At 37.1% G+C, this 25,323-nt stretch overlaps 1 protein-coding gene across 2 annotated transcripts in view; it reads right to left on the minus strand.

The window, feature by feature from the left end:
- Positions 1-25,323, minus strand: part of DNAJC13 (DnaJ heat shock protein family (Hsp40) member C13) — a 125,935-nt gene that overhangs the window by 19,257 nt on the left and 81,355 nt on the right. For both annotated transcript variants that reach the window (XM_023260560.2, XM_023260561.2), the window contains 17 exons: positions 24,274-24,428; positions 22,728-22,929; positions 21,311-21,426; positions 19,952-20,030; positions 18,204-18,339; positions 16,599-16,783; positions 16,083-16,157; positions 14,292-14,411; positions 13,152-13,331; positions 12,281-12,448; positions 10,105-10,218; positions 8,666-8,782; positions 7,186-7,363; positions 5,683-5,774; positions 3,899-3,998; positions 2,324-2,398; positions 1,986-2,098 (listed from right to left, as the gene is read on the minus strand). In XM_023260560.2, coding sequence (XP_023116328.1) covers positions 1,986-2,098; positions 2,324-2,398; positions 3,899-3,998; positions 5,683-5,774; positions 7,186-7,363; positions 8,666-8,782; positions 10,105-10,218; positions 12,281-12,448; positions 13,152-13,331; positions 14,292-14,411; positions 16,083-16,157; positions 16,599-16,783; positions 18,204-18,339; positions 19,952-20,030; positions 21,311-21,426; positions 22,728-22,929; positions 24,274-24,428 — 2,205 coding nt within the window. The remainder of the gene's footprint in view (positions 1-1,985; positions 2,099-2,323; positions 2,399-3,898; positions 3,999-5,682; positions 5,775-7,185; positions 7,364-8,665; positions 8,783-10,104; positions 10,219-12,280; positions 12,449-13,151; positions 13,332-14,291; positions 14,412-16,082; positions 16,158-16,598; positions 16,784-18,203; positions 18,340-19,951; positions 20,031-21,310; positions 21,427-22,727; positions 22,930-24,273; positions 24,429-25,323) is intronic.

The following is a 25,323-nucleotide window of genomic DNA, read 5'->3' on the forward strand; positions in this document are numbered from 1 at the left end:
AAAGAACACATATTGTCAGATTTCATTTACATGAGATGCAAATGCTCAGAATAGACAAATCTAGAATGTAAGTTAGCAGTTGCCAGGTGCTAGGAAGAGTGACTGCTAAAGGCAACAGGTTTTCTTCCTGGGTTAATGAAAACTGACTGTGGTTACCCAATCTGTAAATATAATACAACCATTGAATTGTACACTTGGGTGAACTGTATGGTATATCAATTCTATCTCAATAAAGCTGCTAACCAAAAGGGAAAAAAATTTACTGACCCCAGTTCTAAAATATCTTCCTGCAAATCATTCAATTAAGGAGCTGTTACTTGTATTGTTCCCATACAAAAAGTTTAAGTATAAATGTATTCACTTGATAAAATCTGTCCCTCATATAGTTGAATTTTTTTTTAATGTTTATTCATTTTTGAGAGAGACAGAGTGTGAGGGCTCAAACCCATGAACTATGAGATTATAACCTGAGCCAAAGTTGGGTGTTCAACGGATCAAGCCACCCAGGTGCCCCTGTCCCTCATGTATTTCAAAGGTCAAAAGATACTGAACAGCTCAAAGTCAACTTCAGTATTTATTTTAAACACCTAAAATGTTATCTAAAACACTGTACTTACACAACTCTAGCTTTAAGAAAGCTCAAGTGTTAGGGGCGCCTGGCTGGCTCAGTAGGTGGAGCATGCATCTGCTGATCTCAGGGTAAGCCCCATCTTGGGTACAGAGATTACTTAAAAATAAAATCTTAAAATTAATTAATTAATTAATTTAAAAAGAGGGTGCCTTGGTGGCTCAGTCATTTAAGTGTCCAACTCTTGATTTCAGCTCAGGTCATGACCTCACAGTTTGGTTTGTGAGTTTGAGCCCCACATTGGGCTCTGTGCTGATGGCAAGAAGCCTGCTTGGGATTCTCTGTCTCCCTCTTTCTCTGCCCCTCCTTGCCCCTGCTTGTGCGCCCTCTCTCAAAAGTAAATAAACACTAAAAAAAGATTCTCTCTCTCCCTCCACTCCTCCCCCCGTGAGCATGCTCCTTCTCTCTCAAAACAAATTAACTATCAATACTCATACTTTTGTGGGCCCTTTCAATAGACATCCAAATGTAATCCCCCTCAGTTCATCAACCCTTGTGATGACAGACTATTAACTTTATTCCCAAAGTAAAGCTGTTTCAGGCCCTGTGACACATTCTCAACATCTAGAGAGGAGACCAAACACACACACACACACACACACACACACACACACACACACACACACACAATCCAGATTACTTCACTGATGCAAAATCAGACTCCGGAAGTGAGGGCTCAGGAGCCTTTATTTCAAGACACATTTCACTGAGGTGCTGCTTCATGGGCTGGCACAGACAACGCTTCAGTGAGCACTACTTCTTTTCAAACTAAGTTAATAATAGAAGAAGACTGACTACACCTATGTCTGGACAGATTCTATTTAGAAGTACTGTTTTAACAGGTTCCTGCTCCACAAACTGGACCATGATTCCAAAAATCATCTGGTCACCTCCAGACCGTGGATGAAAAGATCTCCCTGCAGAGTGGAGAGGCTGTTACACTCACATGCCTGTATGGACTTACTTCCCGAGGGCTGTGTATCCTTACTAACACAGATGTGGTGGAGTGGGTAAGAACATAGATCACCATCTCCCCTTCACTAGCTACTGCTACACAGACCAATCCTGACAGTGTCAAAGTCTAACTTAATTATCTTGTCTTCAAGGAAGTTAAACAGTTTATCACCATAATCCAGCACACTCTTAAGACTTCTCATTTCCAATTCAGACTTCTCCAACTGTAACTCTTCTCAAAGTAGTAATACAGAGCAACAATTCCAAGTATGCCAATCCTCCAACTTTCATATCAAATCATATTCTCATCTTCAACGTCATACTTTGGTAAACTTCATGAAATCGGTATCAACGTAACAGATTTAACAATCAATTTCTTTCTAAAGACCCATTTTGTGCTCACCTTTGGACCTATTAGTTTGTCTGCAGTCATTTTAGCAAAAAGTTCTGCTGTTTGGGCTCGAACCTGTGGATGTGTTGAATTGCAGAACATATCTAATAAGTAAATCAAAGCTCCTATGAAGGAAAAAAAAAGGATTAGCATTTATACTATAAAGAATAGGACTTGTCTGATTAGTTGAATTCATTTTCAACTTCATTTCAACTTAAAGCAGTTTGATTTTTTTTTTTAATTGTAAGCCCTCCAAAGCATTCTTCTAGTTTATCAGACTACACATAACAGTTCAAAATAAGCTTCATCATCACTGAGCAGGACTAGATGAGAAAGCCCTCATACAGTACCTTTTGCCATTGCTTCTTTGATTATTTTTGTACTTGAGGTCAAAGCATAAAGAGTTTCCAGAACAAGCTGACGACCTGCAGGGTAAGAGACATTTCAAGGAATGCATTGTCATCACATTAGCTGACATTTACTGGGCATCAATTCTGTGCCAGGCACTGACCCAAGTGTTCTACAGAGGGTATCATACTTAAATCTCCACAATAATCAGCGACTTCAAACAATGTAAAATTACACTGAATAAAGACTGTTACAGAATTCATAGTTTGAAAGTGTAATTTTATATTTTTATCTCATTTAATCTTACAGGTAAAGTAGCTGACACCTAGAAATCTCAGCCTACTCTGCTGTCATTTCTATTTTGGACTTAATTATCTGTCTTCCACTGTTTACTAAGGGACTTTAAATACATGAAATGTTTACTTAGCCTCCCTCTGTCCCCTCCAAAGACTTGTTTTCCTTTGAAACTATGTTTAAACAGGGGTGCATTTTCAATGATGTATTGTTGCTTCTCTTAGGAACCCCCTTCTGAATGTTTGTTCTCCTGTATGTGAACACAGCCCAGCCCAGTGACCAGCTTTTATTGTTGCTTCAGTGTTAGCCTCACCCTTTGCAGCCTCCACCCTCCTTGCCAGCTCTTTACACCCCTTTGGGCACCTGTCTATCATTGCTATTTGACTCTAGGAGAGTGAAATCTAATAACCCCTAGAGTCAAAAAGCAATAAAAAAAAGAAAAACCGACTACAAATAACCTACAAATGACTTTCAAAAGCTGTCATTTTAGAGAACTATTGCAAATGTCACTTATTAAAACAAAATTATTCAATTGAAATTCGACTCTATTCAAGTCACTGAACATAAAAGAAACACCTAAAGTGTACAAGATACCAAAGCATCCATTAAATGAATGAGACAGGTTCTTGCTCTCACAGAGGAAGACAGGTATGAGCCAAGAGTGACATGGGTTCCAAGAGGCTGGCAAAGAACTGAGTAATGTTCTGTTAGTGGTGATGCTGGAGTCATAGTGCAATGGTCTTTGAAAAGCAGTCTCAAGGTTGATTCAAGCACAAATACACACAATGTTAGACAACGGCACAATTTAAGAGGAGCCTATATTAGTGCAGGCTGTGTTGAAGAAATAAGATAGGTATATTTTTAAAAACTAATCTCATACAGGAATGCAGGACTGAACTCTAAGTTGAAAACAAGGTAATGTTCATCTTAAGCACTTTTTTCCTGTCATCCAAGACCAATGATGTTTCTTTATAAACCGTGCGTCAATTCTCAATTACTTACATATATATCATCCTCAGAAAACTGAAAAACCCAGTTACTTTTCTTTACTTTTTGACCTCTCTCGCCTCCAACTTTCGAAATGGAAAATACAAAACACTTTTATTATTTATGTACAACATAGTTAGGAAGACAACTTTAATATAAAAAATACCACTTAAGAGATTCCAAAGTAAACATGGCTGTGTTTTGTCAGAAGTTTTACATTATCTATGTAACTGCTCCCTCTACAGGTTGGCCGTGCTGTGGTTTTCAAAATTCCATTCATGAATATATATACATACTTGATGGCAATGAATGTAGAAGAGCCAACAAATTGGACAAAACCATTGATTCAGCAATATTGTTGACACAATCTTGGTTAGATGTCACTATATTCACAACCTGAAAATTAAATCAACAGGATATTAAGAGTTTGGGAAATAATTTTGGACCTAAATCAAATTAAGTCAGACCTAAATAAATCTGAGGATTCACAAAAGTGAAAAAAATGTTTAGAGGACAAAATAGTTAATTTTCTTTTCCTGGTTATTTATTTTTTTGAAGAAGAGAGAAAGAGCACAAGCAGGGGAGGGGCAGAGAGAGAGAGAGAGAGAGAGAGAGAGAGAGAGAGAGAATCTCAAGCAGGCTCTGCAAATGTCAGTGCAAAGCCCAATGCAGGGCTTGAACTCACAAACTGAGAAAATGACCTGAGCTGAGCTGAAATCAAGAGTCGGAGCCTTAACCGACTGAGCCACCCAGGTAACCCGCAAAATATTTTTTAACAGTTTGATTTTAAAAGAATGTCTTTATTACTTTGACCTTTTGAGAAATAACTTAAAATGTTAATGCTCGTATTATGTACTTTAGCTTCCTATTAATTTAGAAATAAATATTGAACAAAAGAAATATTTTAGCACCAATTCAAAATCTTGAGGTTATTAAGATGTCTTTGATGCTATACTGGTTCATGCAATGTTTTCCAATCACAAAACTGGGGAGGGGAGTGGTTAGGAAGATAACAATCCTCACTAAATAAACATTAAAAAAAATTAAAAAAAAAAAAGGATGAACTCTCAAGTCTAACTTTTATAGTAAAGATCAATTTTGCTTCGCTTGAACCATGTGGTCAACCAACAGATCTTAGATTTAATAATGTTCATTTAAAAAGTTACAAGGTACATGGAGGAATTAAGTAGAGGAACATGCTTAAGATTTTTTGACCAATTCAACTTGTATTATTTTATTAAAAATCTTTAAACCAAAATGCAATCTAAGAACACGTTTTACAAATAATTTAGAAACTGCTCATAAACCTGTTACAGCAGTGTTCTTTACAAGTTGTGTTACAAAATGATCCTGGGAGCTTACTCTGGGTTGCCTAGACCATAAGCCGCCTACAGCTAGGGACTTCCTGCTTCTCCCAGAGGAAAAGGCTGCACCAGGCTTCCCATGGGACCAGTGCTTTGATCTCCTAAAGGAGGGGTTTCCAAGTTCTCTTGGACCTCCAAGGCTCATAGGTTCTGGGCAACTGGCTTTCCTAGCCAGCTCCTGTAAAGAGTGTTAACACCCCAGTTGTCTGTCTGTAACCCTCACTGAAAAGGCTGCTTTTGTACTAATCCACAAAAAGGGATAGCAACTGAAGGGAAGGGGCGGGGGGGGGGGGGGGGGGATCTGTCCTCTGAACACAAACCTACAGTGTGTAGCCAGCAATATGCCCTGGTCTCTGGGGACACTGGGAGATCAAGGAAACCCTACCCCCTATTCTTGTCATCTGTGTCTTCCAAGCTTCTCCAGTAAAGCCCAATCCCTAACCCACACTGCATGACACTATACAATGCATCCCAAGTTCTGATGCATGACAGACAATGACCACACAGGGAAGCACCTTGAGTAACACTGTGCAGTGTGCTCTTCAAAATGAATACGCTAATTCAAATTTTAAGACCATATTTACTTGGCTTAATAAGCAAAATGAAAAAATAAACACACATGGAAACTTCCAAATTCAGATGGTGATTAATTAAGGCCTAAACCACATACGGTACTGGTAGGAAAGGCAACATGCTTTAATATAAAATTCTTTTACCTCTAAAGCCAACTGCTGCACTTGACCAGCTCCATGGACTCGGAGAAGAGAAAATATTAACTTAAAGTGCCCAATGCATTCACTTTCAGAGCCTAGGGAATAAGAATAAAAATGTTTATCTTTTATTTCTAAGCAATGTTCTAAATGACAGACCTTCAGAAAACCAATATACACTGTTGTTTACTGGCAATTCTAAGTCTCTGATCATCTTTCCTCAACATTTCTATCATTAAGTGAGTGAAGTTCCTCTAAGCAGCAGTAAATCTTAAGAGGCAAAGAATAAGACAGAATTTCTTAGGTTTGTTTTGTTTTCATTTCCATCCACACCCCTAGCCCTCAGGCTAAAAACAATGTATCAAATACTCCAAATACAAGTTTAAAAATAAGGGTGTAAGGAGGTATTTTTACTCTTTACCTCTAGATCTTATAGCTACCCCCTCTGCCTAATTATATTTTGGGAGTGTGTGATATCATTTGCCTTTTGGTTTTTAGACTGAATTGGAACTCTGCTGGTTGAGGACTACATCGTAGACACCTGTATGCATATACAAAGGACTACTTGCGAAAATACATAAAACTGAATAGTATTTCTTCCGTTTCTCACCCACCTCAAACCCCAACCCCATATACTTACTACCATCTTGTTGTTAACAGAACAAAAACATTAAACATTAAAATTTTGTTCAGTGCATTTTTCCTTTTACTATATGGTAGTAAGAACACATATGGTGTAATCTGTAATTTTTTGAGACTTCAGAAGAAAATTCACTAAGACTCCTTGACTTAAAAGAGTCTGAAAATATTCCATTCATAGGTTGCTTTTAAATTCATTTTCAAATCAGTAGATCATCATAATATATACTGAAAAGAGCAAAAGAGTACCTGAAAGTTAATAAAAATTAATAAAAAGGATTTGGGGTCTTCAAGTAACTTACGTTGAATCTGTATTGTTTTAGGTTTTATATTCCGTATCTGTTATCAAAGTTAGAAAACTTTGATACTTTCAGATTTTCACGCAGGCATCTCCCTGGAGTCAGGCAAGACATTTTTGGAAATGTCCTCTTAAGGTCATTTAAGAATGAAAACTCTCACTTTTTTATTTCAATTTTTATATACCAAAAGCTTCAGTCAGTTTCTCAAAACTGTGTGTCAGGTAGCAGAGAAGGCAACTTAGATCACCTAATCAATAAATCTAATTTAAGCACTTATATGTCAACTTATGTCATCAGTGTGGAATTTTACACCATCAAAGTTACTCTACCTTTTCGACTCATTAAGACTTATTTTCTCTTAGAGATATGAATACTTCTAAACATGAGGCCTTGACCTCTCTTTCCATCCTACTGTTTATAGGTAAAAATATGAGCTCAAGTCTTGTTATGTTATACCAAGTAAACATTATAACCAAGTATACTATTTTCTTTGAGTTTCTCCGATAAAATTGGGAATTTTTAGGGCCCTTCTATTTTAAGGATCTTACTGATCAAGGGTATAGTCACACACCTGGATTATATTTTATGACATTTCTCAGAGCCTCCAAAGCCATTTCCACTCTTGGCAAGCGGTCTCCGTGTTGCTCTGACTCCACTTTTGCAGCATGTGTGATAGCCATGAATGTGTGGAGGTACTGGGCCTGGGAGCCTATATAATCCAAAAGACTTGCGGCAAATGCTTTTGGAACCTAAATTGAGTGGAGAAATGTTTACAAACACGTGTGCCCCCAGAAATAATCATTAAAAAACTCCAGAGCAACACCTTCCCCCACCAACTCTCCGGCAAAACCTTCAAGCTATGGAATGATTAAATTATACATACACACGAACATCTATGAATTGGGGGTTGTGGGGACAACACCCAGTTGCATTAGAAAGTGTTTCAGGGCACCTGGGTGGCTCAGGCAGTTAAGCATCTGACTCCTGATTTCAGCTCAGGTCATGATCTTACAATTCATGAGATCAAGCCCCGCATCAGGCTCCGCAATGATAGCAAGGAGCCTGCTTGGGATTCTCTCTCCCTCCCTCTCTGCTCCTCTCCCGCTTGCAGTGTGCACACTCTTTTCTCAAAATAAACAAACTTAAAAAAAAGTGTCCTTTAACTTTTGTCCTAATACATGAGAGATCTAATATACTCCCATTAGGATCTTAGTATAACAATTCTGAATTAGAGTATCTCTTCCCTTTACAAATCAAAGTAATTGATAGTACAATATGTAACTTCTATAGTTTGGTTATATTTTTATATTTTAAAAAATATATACTTAGGGTATCAATTCAAGGGACAGTTTTCAAAGAGACTTCACAAATAAATGAACTAATTCTGCTTAACAGCTATTTATATATATTATTGTGATAAATAATATATATTATGGTTTAGTAAATTCCTTTTTTTTCCAAGCTCAAACTTTAAAACAGTCTCTCTTCTTCCCTCCTTACATGGCAACCAACCACAAAATCCTCCTTGTCACTTTCCAAAAAAGTAACTTGTGCTGTCATTGTGACACTCACTTGCTTCTCAAAGTGATTAGGGATCACCACAAGAAATGGCATGGTTTGACCTCATTTTCTAAAAAATCTCTTTGCTTTCCATGGGTATTTCCTTATTGTCCTCTAATAATTGGCCAGAGAAGTACTTCTATCTGGTGGATGATGGAGTGAATGTGTAAATGACCTTGCACTTCCAGGAGAGACTAGTAAGTTGAAGGCATATGCACATGACACAGCTGGGAAGCATTATGCATAAAATATAAAAAATAGCTGGGCGAGGAGTAACTTCTTATTCATGAATCCACAAAATCAAATTCTTCAACATGCAAAATAAAGAGGCCTGTAATGGTACCCCGTCACATACCCAGGTTAGTATGAAGCATTAGGCAAGGGACAGGTATTTATTATTTCTGAATACCACACCGAGAAGTGAATAAACTAGCAGCTTTCAATAACAAATGACTGAAGGTATCACACAAAACTAAAAGCACAGAGCTTACCTCTAGTTGGAAAGTAGGGACTTCATTATACACCCTAACAAAAATCTCCCCTACAATAAGTTCTTTGGCGTGATCGCTATAGACAAATTCTGATCCGTAAGTTTTGTCACAATCACCCTTTTTAAAAAAGAAAACAAGCTGTTAGTTGTAAATCAAAATCATTACTGTCTGGCTTACAAATCTAACCATATTCAATTTAATAACAGATAAATAGCTTAAAAGATCCATTCCTTTTCTAGAGGAAAAACAGGGTAGGAAACCAATCATAGCACTCAATACAATATTAATGTTTATAATAATATGAACTCTGAAATAGGCATGGAGTTATGTTATTTTTTAGTTCAAAGATTAATACTATAACCCATTTTAAGATTTCAAAAGATCACAGAAGTCAGCCAATGAAGTGTCTTAGAGCTAGTGTTTATAAAGCAAGTATACGACACTTGGTTCTTCTCATTCCACTCAGCAGACATTTGGCCTAGTCAGCTATAGAGTGATGGAGCTCAGAAATGAACACATTTGGACTGGCCTTTAAAAAGTAACACGCTGAATGAAAGTGCTGGAAAACAGAGTCTCTGAATAAAAAAAAAGACAGGGTACTGTTACAGAGATTGCCAAACTGAAGAGTTTCCACTTAAGGAAAAGGAAAAAGACAGAAAAGAAGAATGGGAGAGAAACAGTCCCAATGAAGATTCAGGTTGAAATTACACAGAATTTAAGTTGGACTGAAATCATATGTAAAAGTATACAATAAATTGTGAAGTATTAAACAAAGAGAAGATGCTATTATGTCCCTTCTGGTAAAAGGAGAGATGTATAAAAACGTGAGATCTATTCTCCCCAGCTCTGCAATTTTCAAAAGACTTCTATCTATGTAGAGTTCTGAGTGACTATCATGAAATGAGTTAAATAGTTCAGGACATAACAGTGGTGTTTATTGCATAATAACTTCTAAACACACAGACATAACTGTCTGCTAACTCATCAAGTCTCAACGATCTAGTATGTGGATTATACAAGCCTTATCCTTATTGGGCACAGTACAGTCTTTTGGGGTTTTTTGTTTGTTTTTTCATAGCTTAACAGATTCTCCACCAGAAGATGGCAAGACAAGAGAAATCATTCAATTCTGATACCAGAAAGCAACTCTGATATACTCAAAAAAGAGGCTGAAGAGAAGAGTGCTTTTAGGTAGAAAAATTCGTTACAATGGGAAGCAGCTACATGGAAACTAAACAGTAACAACCACAAATACAAATGTATCATTAAATACAAGAACTGTTCTTACATGGACCACATATTAGGTGGCAAAAACCTATAGGCTTAATTAACACCAAATGGAGACACAATAAATACGTTTCTGTTTTGTCAGTACTAAGTTATGTTTCCAGAGAATATTTATAAAAGTTACCCAAGAAATTTATGAAACAATAACATACTTTTTTAATCATGTTTTCTTGTTGGGATTCAAGAAACTCAAGTAGTTCTGCTCTTGTAGAATTGTTCCATATCAAATAGGGGCTCTCTGTGTTGCTGTTAAGCATCTTCAGAATCTAGGGCACAGAATATTACTATTTTGTAACATTTGGAAAAAATAATTCAACTTATCATTTACTGAAACTGCTAATCACATGCCAAGCACTGTAACAAGTGCCTTAGATACAATGGACCTCAATAATTCTAACAAGTTTGCTGATATCATCCATTTTGCAACTGAGAAAAATCAAAGCTGAGAGTAATTCAGGGATTTGTCCCAGGTCACACAGGCCTTAAGTGGGGAAACTAGGACACAAATTGGAGTCGGTATGACTTCACACCGTAACATTTGCTCTGCTATGGTGAAAATTACATGAGATAGTTGTGTTGAAACATTTAATAAACAGTAAACATGAGCTTAAAAAGAATCATACCATACTGCCTTTACATAAACAAATCAGAAAACAAAATCTGTCTTTCTGAAGCATACTGCTATGAAGGGAAATAAAACTGAGGAGCAGAGAGTCACTTTAGATTTCCTTGGCCAAACCCGGACTCAAGGCTGCATGAAGCAGTTTTGAAGACACAGCTTCTGACTGCTTACCCATCCGGTGTCTTTCCCAATGTTTATTTAGCTCTCCTCGATTAGCAGTGTTATAGAAAGACTTGAGACTCTCTAATACAAACTTCTTAATTGTACATTTACAGAGCTCTATACTAGGAGGAGAGTAGCAGGTTATAACCTTCCTCTTATACAAAGCCATCTAACCTGTTTTTAAAACGTTTTAACTACTAGTTAAATAAAATGATTGAAAAAATACATTCTTAGGAAAATTATAAAACTTTGAGAAATGGCAGTTTAAGCATCTTGAAAAATCCACATGGAGTTTAGGCCAAGATTCTGAAATGCTACTTTTCTCCCCGCACCACCCCGACAGTTTATCAACAACCTGTCAGCATTTCTGGAAAGAATGTTTTCAATCAGCAAAATGCATCATGTATACTTTGCATAGAGAAAGTACAAACATCGGGAGCAGTATCTAAAGCTCTTCCCTCTTGCTCAGAGGGCACTGAAAAGCAATGGTCTACACTAAAAAAAGAATCAGGTTGAATTAAAAAACAAATGTTTAATAAATTCTAAGAATACTTTAAATTTGGAACACTGAGGACTTTTTCCCTTACAAAAGTACTGGATGATCATCAGAGAAAACATAAAAATAGCCTATAATTCAGCCATTCAGGGAAAAGTACAGTTAACATCCACCCATTTAATACCAAAAATGGGATTTTTAGCCTTTTCACTTAAAATACTTTAAACATCATCTTTTTTTAATTTTTTTTTATATTTATTTATTTTTTGAGACACATAGAGAGTCAGAGCACAAGTTGGGGAGGGGTAGAGAGAGAAGGAGACACAGAATCCGAAGCAGGCTCCAGGCTCCGAGCTATCAGCACAGAGCCTGACGCGGGGCTCGAACTCACAAACAATGAGATCATGACCTGAGCCGAAGTCAGACACTCAACCAGCTGAGCCACCCAGGTGCCCCTAAGCATGTTTTAATGTCTTTAAATATACCTTTAAGGTTTCATAATATCCTACTCAGTGGGTTTTTATACTTTAATTCTTTAATGCTACATTCTTAGATTGTTTCTCAATGATCCTCACAAAAGAGGCCAAAGAGGCCAAAGAGGTTGGGAGAGCTGTCAAAGTCATGCTTGACTTTTGTCATGAATCCATGTATGTGTATGTATTAGCTTTTAGGATTTCAACTCTGAGTGTAAATAAGTTAGAGCTTGTAAAACCAGACTCTGGGTCTCCTAACTCCCAGTTCTGTGCCCAGTGTGAAACACCATTCCAAGTTCATGCTCTTGTCCTGTCTCTTCATGACTCAAGGTTGGGAAGAATTGTGGTGGGCTCCAGAGCAGAGAAACCTGAAGTTAATCTACCCTTGCAGAAAGGGTGGACTTGTAGAACCGTTACCATCAATCCACAATAAACTGAATTTCCTGGCTGAGAGAACAAAGGTGAACACTTTCAATTTGTAGGTTTCCTACAGCAATAAACATTGCTGTGTTCCCCTCCTATTTAAAGGATCTTGCAATATTCATCAAAACCCAGGCTATCTCTGAAGCACGTACCTCAGTAGCACTAACTACAGCAAGTTTTCTAGCAACATAGGGTGTCAGCATGCCAGCTAAACTTTTTCTTATGGTTGGATTTTCTGGGGTCGCTTGTTCTTCAGGCAGGTATCCTCCAAGGCGACTCAGAGCACGGACACTCAATTTAGCAAGGCTGTTGGCTACTTCCTGTTACAAAAAATATTAATACATTGAAGTAGGTATGTCATCTTACATAGGTAACATGGTGCCTTTATAAAATCAAAACTGTATGGACCGTATTTAAGGCGCAGAAAGGAAGTTCCCAACACTGATGTCAGAGAGTTCATGCATTAGAATGTACTCTTCCATTTACACAAAAGAACATCAGAATATACATACTCAGTTATAACCATTACACCATCTTATAGATAACCGGAAGAAGTACATTTGGGGGTAGGGTGGGGAGTACAGTAGAGGTAGGCAGACTTGCCTGCTAGAGGAACACACTAACAACATGAGTAATGAAGGTGAGTGACTAAAAAAGGAGACAGAAAAAATATTCAAGGAAATGAGGTTAAGTATTCAAGTGCCTGGGGGAGCTAGCCCCAACAGCACCATTGTATTTCTCTGTGATGTACAACCATAATTTTGCAATCATAAAAATGATTCTAGGTAATAGAAAAGATTAAGTTATGTGCAGTATATGCTACTATAAATTCCTTCCCCTTGAATCCTCATAGCATAAATGTTAAAATAAAATAAGTTCTGGGACTTAAAGAGCTATAAATTTAGTTATCCAGAAAAACAGTTCATGTCTGGGGCTCTGTATAGCTAGACCTTTGCTTTGCATTATTCAGCATTAACCTATGGTTTGGGTTTAAATTCAAGACTAAAGCAGTGTGAAGGTTACCTGCTGATTTGTTTCTTCACTTTTCTGAATGCCACTCTCTTCTAGCGTGTAGTCATAATTAAATAGATAACCAAGCAGATGCCACAAAATTCCAGCCTGAAATAGGTGTGTCTGTAGCCAGAAATCAACAGCAAAGGAACTGACACATTCTACTCCAAGAGCGGCCACCCGTGGAATACTCTGAGAGATTAAGAATAATGAAATTAAAAAAAAAAAAAAAGCTCCCAAGAGAAATTGGTTATGAATGTACGTCAAGCTAGCCATCTTACTGCGCAAAATGTTCACCTCTCTTGTATTTTCAATTCCAATTTAAATCTGAATCCAGTATTCTTTAAAGTCTAAAATTAAAAGTGACCCTGTGATAAGACACTGAATTGTTTTCGAGGCTAGTGCTCAAAGATTCGGAAATATAGTTTTCTCCATTTTTGTATTCTAATTTTTAAAAATAGTCATAAGGCATTACAACTCACATGCTAGGGTCTTAACTGTATCAGAAATATCTTTGGTGCAGGTGTATGGATTTACTTCTTTATATCAGAGTTTGTATTCTCATTAAACACTTCGAAGGACATCATGTAAATATACTTAAGAGATTTTCATCAGATTTATTAACTCTAGATAACTTAGTCCAGGATCGGCACCCCAATCCTATTCAATTCCAACAGAACTCACTCCATCCAGTTATCTAAGAAAGCTCTCTCTCCTTCCCAGTCACCTACTTCACCTACCCTAGTTTGAGGCTAATTTGCCTCAGCAGTACAGGATTTGGAGGAAATATTAACTTCTCAGCAACCCAAAGCCCTTCCCACCAGTGACTTGATTGTTACAGGTTTCACATGGTCCTTTACTTGCATTAGATTCATTTACTCTAGTCTCTCATTTCTTCTCTGCCTCTCTTCCAATGTTCAGATGAGACCCACTTCCCTTTACATGTCACTTTAATCTTACTTCTTATGGGCCACCATAGGAACTAAAGCCTCCATTTACATCAAGGGTTCTGTGAAAAATGATTTTAGAGATCCAAATAATGCACATAAAAACAATTTTGGGAAAACAGCTTATGTATAAATTGGGGACTGGCTATGTGACAAGAACACCCATTGCCTACTGCATCTAGAAAGCATTAAAGATGAACTCCACCTTGCCAAAATATAGCACCCGACAGAGATCCTTGATGATGCCAGGCATTTCCGTGATCTTCTCTCGGCATTCTTCAAACTGAGCAGCCACACTGTAGCATTTGCTTATGTGTCCACACACCTGCATGCAACACAAGAGAGCAAAAACAAAAACCAAAAAAAGGTTCACATGCACATTCCTTACTTAAGACACCAGAAATCAAGTCAGCAGAGATTCATGAATAATGCTTAATCCTATGTATGATGCTCCAAATTTAAAAAGAACATTTCTACTGAATCACTAGTAATTCTGGCTAAGATTTTCTCTATATGCAGGGTGGGCAAACCATGGCTACTGCAGTGCATGGGCCAAATTGGCCCTGGTTCATTTTTGTATGGCCAGGGAGCTAAGAATGGTTTTTACTTTTTCTCAAAAAAAAAAAAAAAAAAAGAGTATAAGTGGGGTAGGGGCAGATAAAGAGGGGAGAGAGAGAACCCCCAATCAGGCTCTGCACTGCCATATCAGCGCAGAGCCCGATATGGGGCTTGAACTCATGAACCATGAGATTATGACCTGAACCAAAACCAAGAGCTGGATGCGTAACTGACTGAGCCGCTCAGGCACCCCAGTTTTACATTTTTAAAGGTTGTTAACACTAACACACACACACACACACACACACACGCAAGAGAGACTGTAAATAGCCTGACAAAAATATTTATTTACTCTCTGGCCCTTTATAAAAAGATGTCTGCCAGCCTCCAGTTAAGGTATTTTTGTCCAACTTATTAACATTGCAGAACTAACAATTCTACTTATTTACCACACTTCAAAATAAAGTATGAAACTAAAAAGCTTGTACTCACTTATTTATATTTATTTTTGAGAAAGAGAGAGAGAGAGAGAGAGAGAGAGAGAAAGAATCAGATGTGAATGGCGGAGGGGCTGAGAGAGAAGGGGACACAGAATCTGAAGCAGGCTCTGGGGTCTGAGCTGTTAGCACAGAGCCCAACATGGGGCTCAAACCCACCAACCACGAAATCATGACCTGAGCCAAAGTCAGACGCTTAATCAACTGAGCCACCACCCAGGCACCCTGTACTTGTTTGTTTTATATTCTAAAATTTGCTAGCATAAAAAGGACCACACAAAAAGATGCATTCTACAATGATCTTAATGAATTCCTGATGGATTTTTCTCTCAATAAGTTCAATTATAACCTTAACAGAAAAAAAAAAAAAAAAAAACCTATAGTGATGGATTGTTATATCTAAGATGACAAATGTTAGGTGAACCTGTGGTAATCATTTCACAGTATATGTAAATCAAAGCATCATGCAATATGCCTTAAATTAATACAATGATGTATGCCAACTGCTTCTCAATACAACTGGAAAAACATGACTAGAGATGGGAGAGGGAGGTAGAGAAGAAAATTATGGAAAGAGCAGATGATAAGTGAAAAAAGAATGGCAAAATGACAAATGTTTGTAAGTGGATGGTGGGGATATAAGAGTTCATCATACTATTCTCTAAGGAAAAAAAAAATCAAGCCACTAGATTCCACGTGATTTAGTGTAGTACTTAAGTGTGATAAAGAAACCAATAGCCTCAGTATCACCTGAGAATTTGTTAAAAGCATATTCAGTCCTCTATCCCAGAACCACTGAATCAGAAACTATGGGCAGCAGCCCAAGTAGGGGTCAGCCACCCACGTTTTCATGAGCCCTCCAAGTGATTCTCATAGAAGTTCAAGTTTCAATTACTACTGGTCTAGTGTAACTGTCTTGGAACCACACATTTTAGCCTCACCTGTACCGACATGTCACTTGGTTTACTAGAACGATTCAAGACAGCCACACAGCGACTAAATGCCTCCTGTAACACCTGAAGAGAAAGAAGTTATCCATTAATCCCCCATTTTGACTTGAAGTCTGAAAAGTCTTTTCTGGTAGGAATAAAATATTAATGACCTTTTAATGTTAGATACTTGGTAAATAAATGTATGCTCAATTAACATTTGTTAAACAAGTAAAAGATTCCTAGAAGTTTGTTTTTTTTTTTAACATTCCCAATAAGCTATTTTGTGAGCAGTTAAGGTTATCAATTTTGAATCAAATACTTTCCATTTCACATTATGAAATAAAGCTCCATTTCTACCTTTAATTTTAATGCTAGAATATGGAGAATATAACATGTTATTTGGTGGAATAAATTAAGGTAAGAAATTCCATCAATTGTACTTGGTGAATTCTCTATTGCCAAAAGTCATGCAATGTGCCTCAACTAGCTTGAAGAGAAAGAAGGACAGAGGTCATCCCATATTACCTCAATTCCATTCTCCCTCCTGAGCTCTTCAGCATTGAGGGCCGAGCAGTTGACAGTATGGAAAGCTAGCTCTGTAGCAGCAGGCAACAATGGTGATTCTTTTGAGAACAGGAGGTCATCTGAAGTTTCCATTGTTATAGTCCTAATTAGCATGGGGTATCCTGCATATTTATAAGGCTGTAAATCTGAAATAATCAAAAGTTAGTGTTGGGAAAACAGTAAGCAAAACAAAAATTGATTGTCATGGTTTTAAGTTAATTCTGACACTATGTTCAATTGTGTTCCCTTAAAAAAAATGACAAAATATTTAACATCTTAAATGTCTCCTAATTCTAGTTCATAAAAAGAAATTAAACCTAGTATAAATCCCTTGGATCTTTCCTTTTCTAGCATACTTGTTTGGCTGATTTCTCTAAAATTTTTCTGCCCCCCAAAAGATTATTTTCTGGTAGATTAAACTTTACTAAACTTAAGTATGTAGTGGTTTTGATCCTTTGCAAAATATCTACTTTCTGCATTGTCCACAGAATCTCTGTAACTTTTCATGTGACCACAGACAGCACAGACAGATCAGGACCCCACACCAGAACTTATTTATAAATCCCCTTTGGGAAAAGTGGGAGGTGCAGCCTGAAAAAACATTATGACCTTGATAATAAACCAATGGTGAGCCACAAGTGCAACTCTAATATAGTTATTAGCCATTAAAATGTAACCAATGGTTTGAAAAAGACTTGTTTAAAGTCATTTTGATTAGTGGTAAATGCCATATAACTAAATGCTTTACAAATGTGTTCTGTTCAATTCATATGCAAAAGTGAATCAATTAGTCACTGCTCTCAAACTGCTAGATCCCCATGCTGTCCCGTGTAATACTAAAACTGCAATCCCACTTGTCTTCAATTACCCAACAGTCCTGCTTATCTCAAATCCCCACTGTCCTCTCTTCCTTCTCTCCCAACATCATCCTACAGAGAAAATGGGTCTCTTACTCTTGGCTTCAAGCCAAGTTCAGTTCCAAAGCCAAAGAACACCTGCAGTCTTGACACTAACTTCCCATCCCCAACAAAGCCTTTAAAGTTTTCACTTTCCTGGCTTTCTGGTTATTGTTAACAGCAAATGGCACTGCAAACATGCTGGAAACTCCCAATAACCTTGTACTGTGAAATCACACCTATTTCTTCTAAAATCATGGTTTGCAAACTATCCCATAGGATCAGAGGGTTTTGAGAGCTACCATAGGAAATGAGAAGTATGAGAAAAGTATATGATCACATGAAAAGTTTCTATTGGTTTTAAAGACCAACCATTCTTTAGAAGCTTTTAAAGTTATGAATAGGCACAAAAAGCTAACGTCCTTCCAGAAGGAGTAACAAAAACTTGCTGGAAATGCAAAATACTAAAAAACATAGGTAAGAAGTGGAAAGTATAAAAACAAACATTTTGGCCCTTCCAATAGAAAACTGCTCTTTTACTCTAAAATGCAATTCTAAGAATCTTACGCAATAATAACTCTAAATCTATTAAAATATACTGTAGAAACAAGTAACATGGTAGATATCAGCTGGAAGGTAAATTAGAATTTGAAAATAACACATGTCTTACCTTCTTTATGACGGTTGAAGAGGATGCTCTGTGTTTTCAAAATTAAAATTATGTTCTCTGGATCTGGCCCATCCACTATTTTTGCTGATTTGGTACATAAAAATTCATATGCTTTATTTACTTTTTCAAACATATCCTGTATATGACCAAACATAATTAACTTTTAGTGTGGAAGATCTCAAACCAAACAGCTGGTCTGTATTTTACCAATAACTTCTTAGTTATTATTTTGTTTTTTACATTAAGGAATTCATTCCAATTGTAATCTAGCTGGTACACTCAAGGTGAAACCTACCCGCCCCGCCCCGCCGCCAAATAGCTATTTACTGACCTTAATACCATTACTAAAAAATTCTTCTTCACTTGGTTTATACCATATATATCATATTGAACTCATACATATAAAGACAGTTTCTGAGCTATTATAAAAATAATAAGAGCTGTTTGTGGAGTACTGCAGCAGGCATTGTACTAAATATGCATTACAAACATTATCTCATTTAATCCTCCAAACGTCCATATGAAGTGTGAACAGTTATATCCTCATCTAGGGTCACAAAGTCAACTGGTGATGGGCTAAGACTTACACCCAGGTCTGACTCCTAAATCCATGTCTTAAATGACAACACCACATTATGTTCCTTGATCTACATGCTGATTCTTGTGTGTCATATTGTTTTACTACCATAGCTTTATAGAGTATTTCAACATCTGGTATTAAGTCTAGCAATTTAATACTGATTTAAAAATTTCTTCCTATCTTGACTGTTTTCTCTCCCAGATGAATCTGAATTGCTACACATTTCTCAAAAAATCCCAGGCTTTTGATTTAAAATGTCTTAAACATATAAAAGCAGTATCTTTTCTTTTAAAAAAATTTTTTTTTAATGTTTATTTTTGAGAGCAAGAGAGACAGACAGACAGACACAGAGTGTGAGCAGGGGAAGGGGAACCAGAGAGGTAGACACAGAATTAGAAGCAGGCTCAGGCTCCGAGCTGCCAGCACAGAGCCTGATGGGAGGCTTGAACCCATGAACCGTGAGATCATGACCCGAGCTGAAGTCAGATGCTCAACCGAGTGAGCCACCCAGGCATCCCAGCAGTATCTTTTCAATACCAAGTCTTCCCATTCAGGAGTAATGTCTGTCTTTAATTAAAAAACTGTTAACCTTGAAATCAGTGGAAATTACTCCAAGTTTCTATCAATAAGCTATCAGTCGTAGTTATAGAAATCATACTGTGTGATTTCATCTTTTATGTAATCTTTCTTGGCATTTTAGTAGGAAGCTGAAGAGGCAGGATCAGGGAATACCACCACCAGGTAACTTTTAAGTCTGATCCAAATTTTCTATTTTTTCAGTTAGAACAATATGAAGTTGAATGTCATTAGAAAAAAAAAAAAAAATCACCCAAAACAATTTAGATGGCCATAACTTCACCTACAAATTAATTACATTCATCCACATTCTTAACATTCAATTATTCATGTGACTGCCCATTAGACTTAATTCTTAGACATGAAAAAATATCCACTAGTTACTAGTATAAGGGCAGTCCTTCTGGTAAACTGAGGGAGGACCATTCATGCACAAACCAGGGGCATATGGGCCACAGGTTAATGTAACATACACTGGGCATTACGAGGCGGGCACGAGCACAGAGAGTGAATATACCTTTTCTCCACCTAAAACATTAATAGAGCAAAAGGAAGTCAACCCAAAAGTCCTAATTCCAAAGGTAGTACATACCCTCCCTTCTGGATTCTTATCAGGGTGGTACTTCTGTGCAAGTCTGAAGTAAGCTTTTCTAATCTTGCTCTCATCATGCCTGTTAAATAGCAAAATTATTTTATGAACAGAGTAAGGTACAAGAAAAAAATTTATATAATCATTTAAAATGATACTGTAAGAATCTTACTTTTATTATATATGATCACATATTAGGCATCAAATTAAACCCAGTAAGATTCAAGTAAGAATTTTTTTTTAATGTTTATTTATTTTGGGGAGAGAGGAAGAGGGACAGCACGTGTGCGCAAACAGTGGAGGGGGAGAATGAAGAGGCAGAAGATCCAAAGTGGGCTCTGTGCTGACAGCAGGGAGCCCAAAGAGGGGCTTGAACTCATGAACCACAAGATCACAACCTGAGCTGAAATTGGACATTCAAATGACTGAGCCACCAAGACGCCTGAAGAGTATTCTTTACATACAAAAGATAAAATCTCAATGTTCCCTATGGAAGGTTATCATTCACTTCAAATCACAAAACTGTATTTGAAGAACTAAGAAAATTTTTTTCCAATTTTTCAAACTGTCACTTCAAACTCTATAATTTTAAGTAATATTGACTATCAGCCTTGCCAAAAATGTATAAAATGTATAAAATCAGACTTAAGAAAATGTCTTTTAAACCACTTTTCTCTAATATTATCTATTCTACTATAAAAACTTCACTTATATATTAATGAAGTAAATGCACACTCTTTCCTATACATCTTAGCGTCCTAGATATATTGCTACCAAATCTATTCCTCACGTGTAACACAAATAGTAGGAGGAAGGGGGAAGATGAGTATATGAGTGACGACCATGTGGCAGGTACAGTGCCAGGTGTTTTACATTATTTCAGTTAATAGAGAGCAAAACCTGTACCAGCAAGACAGAAAAATGTTAATTCTAACAAATTTGTAATAAATGATAATCACATGGGTACAGTTCCACATGGTTATTCCCACAGGTGTATACATATCAAAGAATAGGCAAAAAAAAAAAAAATGTAAAAACCGTTGTTTAATAACTCAGTCTTTGATATTAATATTCTAAGGCAAGTAGGGGCGCCTGGGTGGCTCAGTCGGTTAAGCATCCGACTTCGGCTCAGGTCATGATCTCACGGTCCGTGAGTTCGAGCCCCGTGTCGGGCTCTGTGCTGACAGCTCAGAGCCTGGAGCCCATTTCAGATTCTGTGTCTCCCTCTCTCTCTGCCCCTCCCCTGTTCATACTCTGTCTCTCTCTGTCTCAAAAATAAAATAAAATGTTAAAAAAAAAATTAAAAAAAAATATTCTAAGGCAAGGCAAACTTTTACTATTACAATACAGAAAATAACTCACGGGCCCTGTCCTTGAGGGAGATTAAGCACTTCATAAGCATCATCTATTGACATTGTAGGAGGCTTCTTTTCAACTTCCTTCTTCCAGGCATCAAGAGTATCTTTTAGAAGCTTAACCTTAAAGACAGAGGATTAAAATTTATATCTTTTATGAAAGTAAAACTATTTCAGAATGTAATTATAAATTACAGAATTCTTGTGCTGTATTTAAACTGACATTTCTGGGCTACCCAACTATTACGGTTTTCTGAAATACACATAACCAAAGTCACTGCTAAATAAGTAGCAGGGTATCTGCTACAGAGCTACATTCCTCTCTTTTTCTTATGTGGTATTTTTATTCTCTGACAATTTCTGTCTTTACTTTTAATTGTTAAAGAAATGTTCAGAAAGCACCGAAAATTTTGAAATTAGTGGATACATTGCAGTAGGAAAGAAAGCAGTATATGGTTACATGCTTCTCAAAGTGATCTAATGTAATTACCGGTAAGCTGACATTCAAACAAATCTAAGAGACAGTAAGTAAAACCAAGAGAGTCTGGGTAGCAGGTCAGAAGAAGAAAGCCAATATTTACTGCATGTATTTATGCCAAGGAGCTAGATGCTTTACAGACTGTAGCAGACTTAATTCTTGTACAAAATTTCGTTAATACATGAAACCATTCAGATTCTTTGAGATAGCACCATGTTTCCCACTTACTAAGTGGTAGAACTGGATTCAAACCTAAGTCTGACTAAAAAGCCCATACTTTTCTATTGCATGCTGAATCCATAACAGGTAGCAGAGATAGCTGTCTTTATCTGGTCACAATAAAGAGGCAATGCCTAAGATGGCAATTATTCTGAAATCTTTTGATGATAAGGATAATGGTATAACCACTGCTATACTAAAAAACCAACAGGGGCACCCAGGCCCAATTTATTCCAGGCTTCCAGCAGATATCCAAGGGCTCAAGTTGGAGGGTTCCCAAGGGCACTGTGGACAGGCTACCATATAAAATAGTAGGTCCCACTTACTGCCTCCTATGTGTGCCAGGAATCATGCTATTTTTCATATGAATTCTCAATCTTCCCAACCACATGAGATAGTTGCTAGTAGTAGTAGTAGTACTGTTACTGTAACGGAGGCTTAGAGAAATCAAGCAATGTTAAATACACCTACTAATGGCCAAACTGAGACTCAATCCCAGACTGCCTAATTCCAACATCTGCGAGCTTACTCAATATGCTATAAAGACAAGCTTCTATATTTGGGATTTATCCAAATATATTACATTACACTCAGAGGTACCCAGTCCTTAAGTAAGAGGGAACATTTAAGGAAGCTATTATCCTTATCAGAGAAGAAATAAATACCCAGGAGTGATTAGAAGCTATTTTTACAGTTTGAGAAGGCACAAACTAACCTACTGACTTACCGGATCTTTAATGGGCCAATCTGGAAACCGGAGTGTATCGCAAAGTTGTTTGAGGTAATAAATATTACAAAATAGTTCATTTTCTAGTTGTGGATAGTTGATTACTGGGATGGGACAATATTGATAAAGTGCTCTTGTGTTACTCTGAAGACGTGGTGTGAAATCAGCAAGATGGGCAGCAATCTTCTCTATCATGAGGCGTCTACAATTAGAAAACTCTCCGAGCATTATGAAAGGATTATTTTATTAAAAAAAAAAAAAAAGGTTAAGACAGGTAATCATGCACAATATTTACGTGGATCTTCTTTAGAGTAACTCAATTATTGGCCTAAAATGTGTGTTTATAAGAATGTTACTGAGAGTATTCCATACTTGTTATGTAAAAAGTCTCAATGGATATAAACTTATTTATAATACTTATCTATAAGGACAAGCATAGAGCAAAAGGCTGATATTCCCAGTCCTTCCAAAAATCAGTCATTAGAAGGTCAAATGGTATTGAATTTGCATACTTCATGCAACACATGAGGGCATAACCAGGGGACTAGGTTTACTAGCACCTCAAAGAAGCTCACTACACAGTATTTATTATAATTAACAATCTGGTGTCTGGCCCTCAGTTCAGCAGAAATTTGATCGGATTAGTATACAGACAGCTATATCTTTTAGACAGGGACTTATATTAACCAATCTCAGGAGAAAAATATTCCATAGAAAAGTTGTGTTGTAAACTTCTTTATATTCCTATACATTTGTTCCCAATGAAAAGCATGATTGTCACACAGAATACATTGTTGGCTAGCACATGCCAAGTCTACGGGTCAACCTACCTGACAAGCCAAATGATAATCAGCAAGTGGCACTGTGAGTGTGAAGTCAGCCAAGGGAGGGAGTAACAGACTCAGATCAACCGCCATCCAACTAAGAGGACTGAGGGGTTCTCCACAATAGTGGTGGCCTTGACACTGGACCTATGAAGTGTGCAGTCTTTTTCTAGACACAGCGTGTCTGGATGCTGACGTCTGCTTCTGTGCCTCTACTTTTTCTTGTTTTCCAAGGCTTTTCCTCCTCAAGGGCATTCTTTAGGAAAGCTAATTTCCACATTAAGGTCAAAATGTGCTAAGGGCCTCATTCTAAAATGAATTGGGGTATCTCTGGTATGATCCATTCTATGAGGGCACAGTCTTTAGTGGGGGACAGCTCTGTTTCCAAATACCAAGGAGGCGTGTCTTGATTTTATCCCTATATATCCCTTACATACACTGCCTAAAATTCTACCAGTTCCATAGACTGACTTAAGCATCACCAGTGGTAATAGGATCAACCTTATGTAAAGCTCTATTAAGGTAACAGTAACTCTGTCAAATCATGTTAGATTAGAAAAAAGCTCATGGCCTCGTCAAACTCATCCCTTGATTTGGCACCAATGATTACTGTAGCTTGGATTATGTAACTAGTGAAAACAGTTCTTTTAACAGAAGTCAAACCAGGTGGCAAGAGGCAAGGATTCTGAGTATACAATACAAACAATCAGTTGGCTATTTACCTCATTTCACTGCTCCAGATTGCTTCTGGAGTATCAAATTCTCCCAGAAAAATCTCAGAAAACTTTTCAGGCTCATAATTTTCTAAGTAACAAACCATTGCTTCTGGTAGGATGTGTCCAAGTATACTTCTCTGAAAAATATCTTGTCCTTTTGTCTTTAAAACAAAACACAAAAACACTAAAGTTACCGTTCAATTTTCTAATAAATGAATGAGGGTTAGGGAATATTTTAAGAAAACAACCAGAACAAATTGCTTTTATGTTCTGGAAATTTAGATGGAAACATGTCAAACTGTGAAGGGGAAGATGTCTGGTATTAACTGGCTTTGGCATGAGGTTCAAGGTAGAATTAACACTATCTGGGCCTCCAGCAGAGTCTTAAGCTCGTCAGATGTCAGGGGCTGCCGACATTATTTAGGATGATCTGCTTGGACCACATGTAATAGTAAAGGACAGCACAAGGAGAGATGCCACCAAGACTTATATCAATTTTCCTGTGTTACATTGTTGGTTGCAGTTTTCACCTATAACTGCTTCTGTTTTCAAAAACAAGTCCAGAAAATCAACATCTTAAAAAGCCTGTCCTCAGGAAATGTGGCTATTTAGATGGAGAGTATCTATTCAAGGTAATTATAATTAACTGTATTAAGAACTTCATATTCTCTGGCTGGCAAATGGGAGTCAGGAGAATGATCATACTTTATCATACTAAATTTTAAAACTCATTTCTTTACCTGATGGAAATAAAATCCTAAGGACTATAAATACTTTTCTTTTTTCCTTCTAGGCAAAGTGAGAATGTTTTATTCCTCTAGGATCTGACAGAGACAGAAGAAAAAACCCAGACACGGTTTTACCACCTAGTGCCAAGACAAATTAGATGATAAATACTTTCAGGTTTTTTTGCTAAATTCACTATCCGTTAAATTTTGGGACAAAGAATTGGTGGTTTTGTTCTTTAGAATACCATTATTTGGGGGGCACTGGGTGGCTCAGTTGGTTAAGCATCTAACTTTGGCTTAGGTTCATGGGTTTGAGCCCCATGTTGGG

The sequence above is a fragment of the Felis catus genome, chromosome C2 (genome assembly GCF_018350175.1).
Source record: "Felis catus isolate Fca126 chromosome C2, F.catus_Fca126_mat1.0, whole genome shotgun sequence".
Taxonomy (NCBI): Eukaryota; Metazoa; Chordata; class Mammalia; order Carnivora; family Felidae; genus Felis; species Felis catus.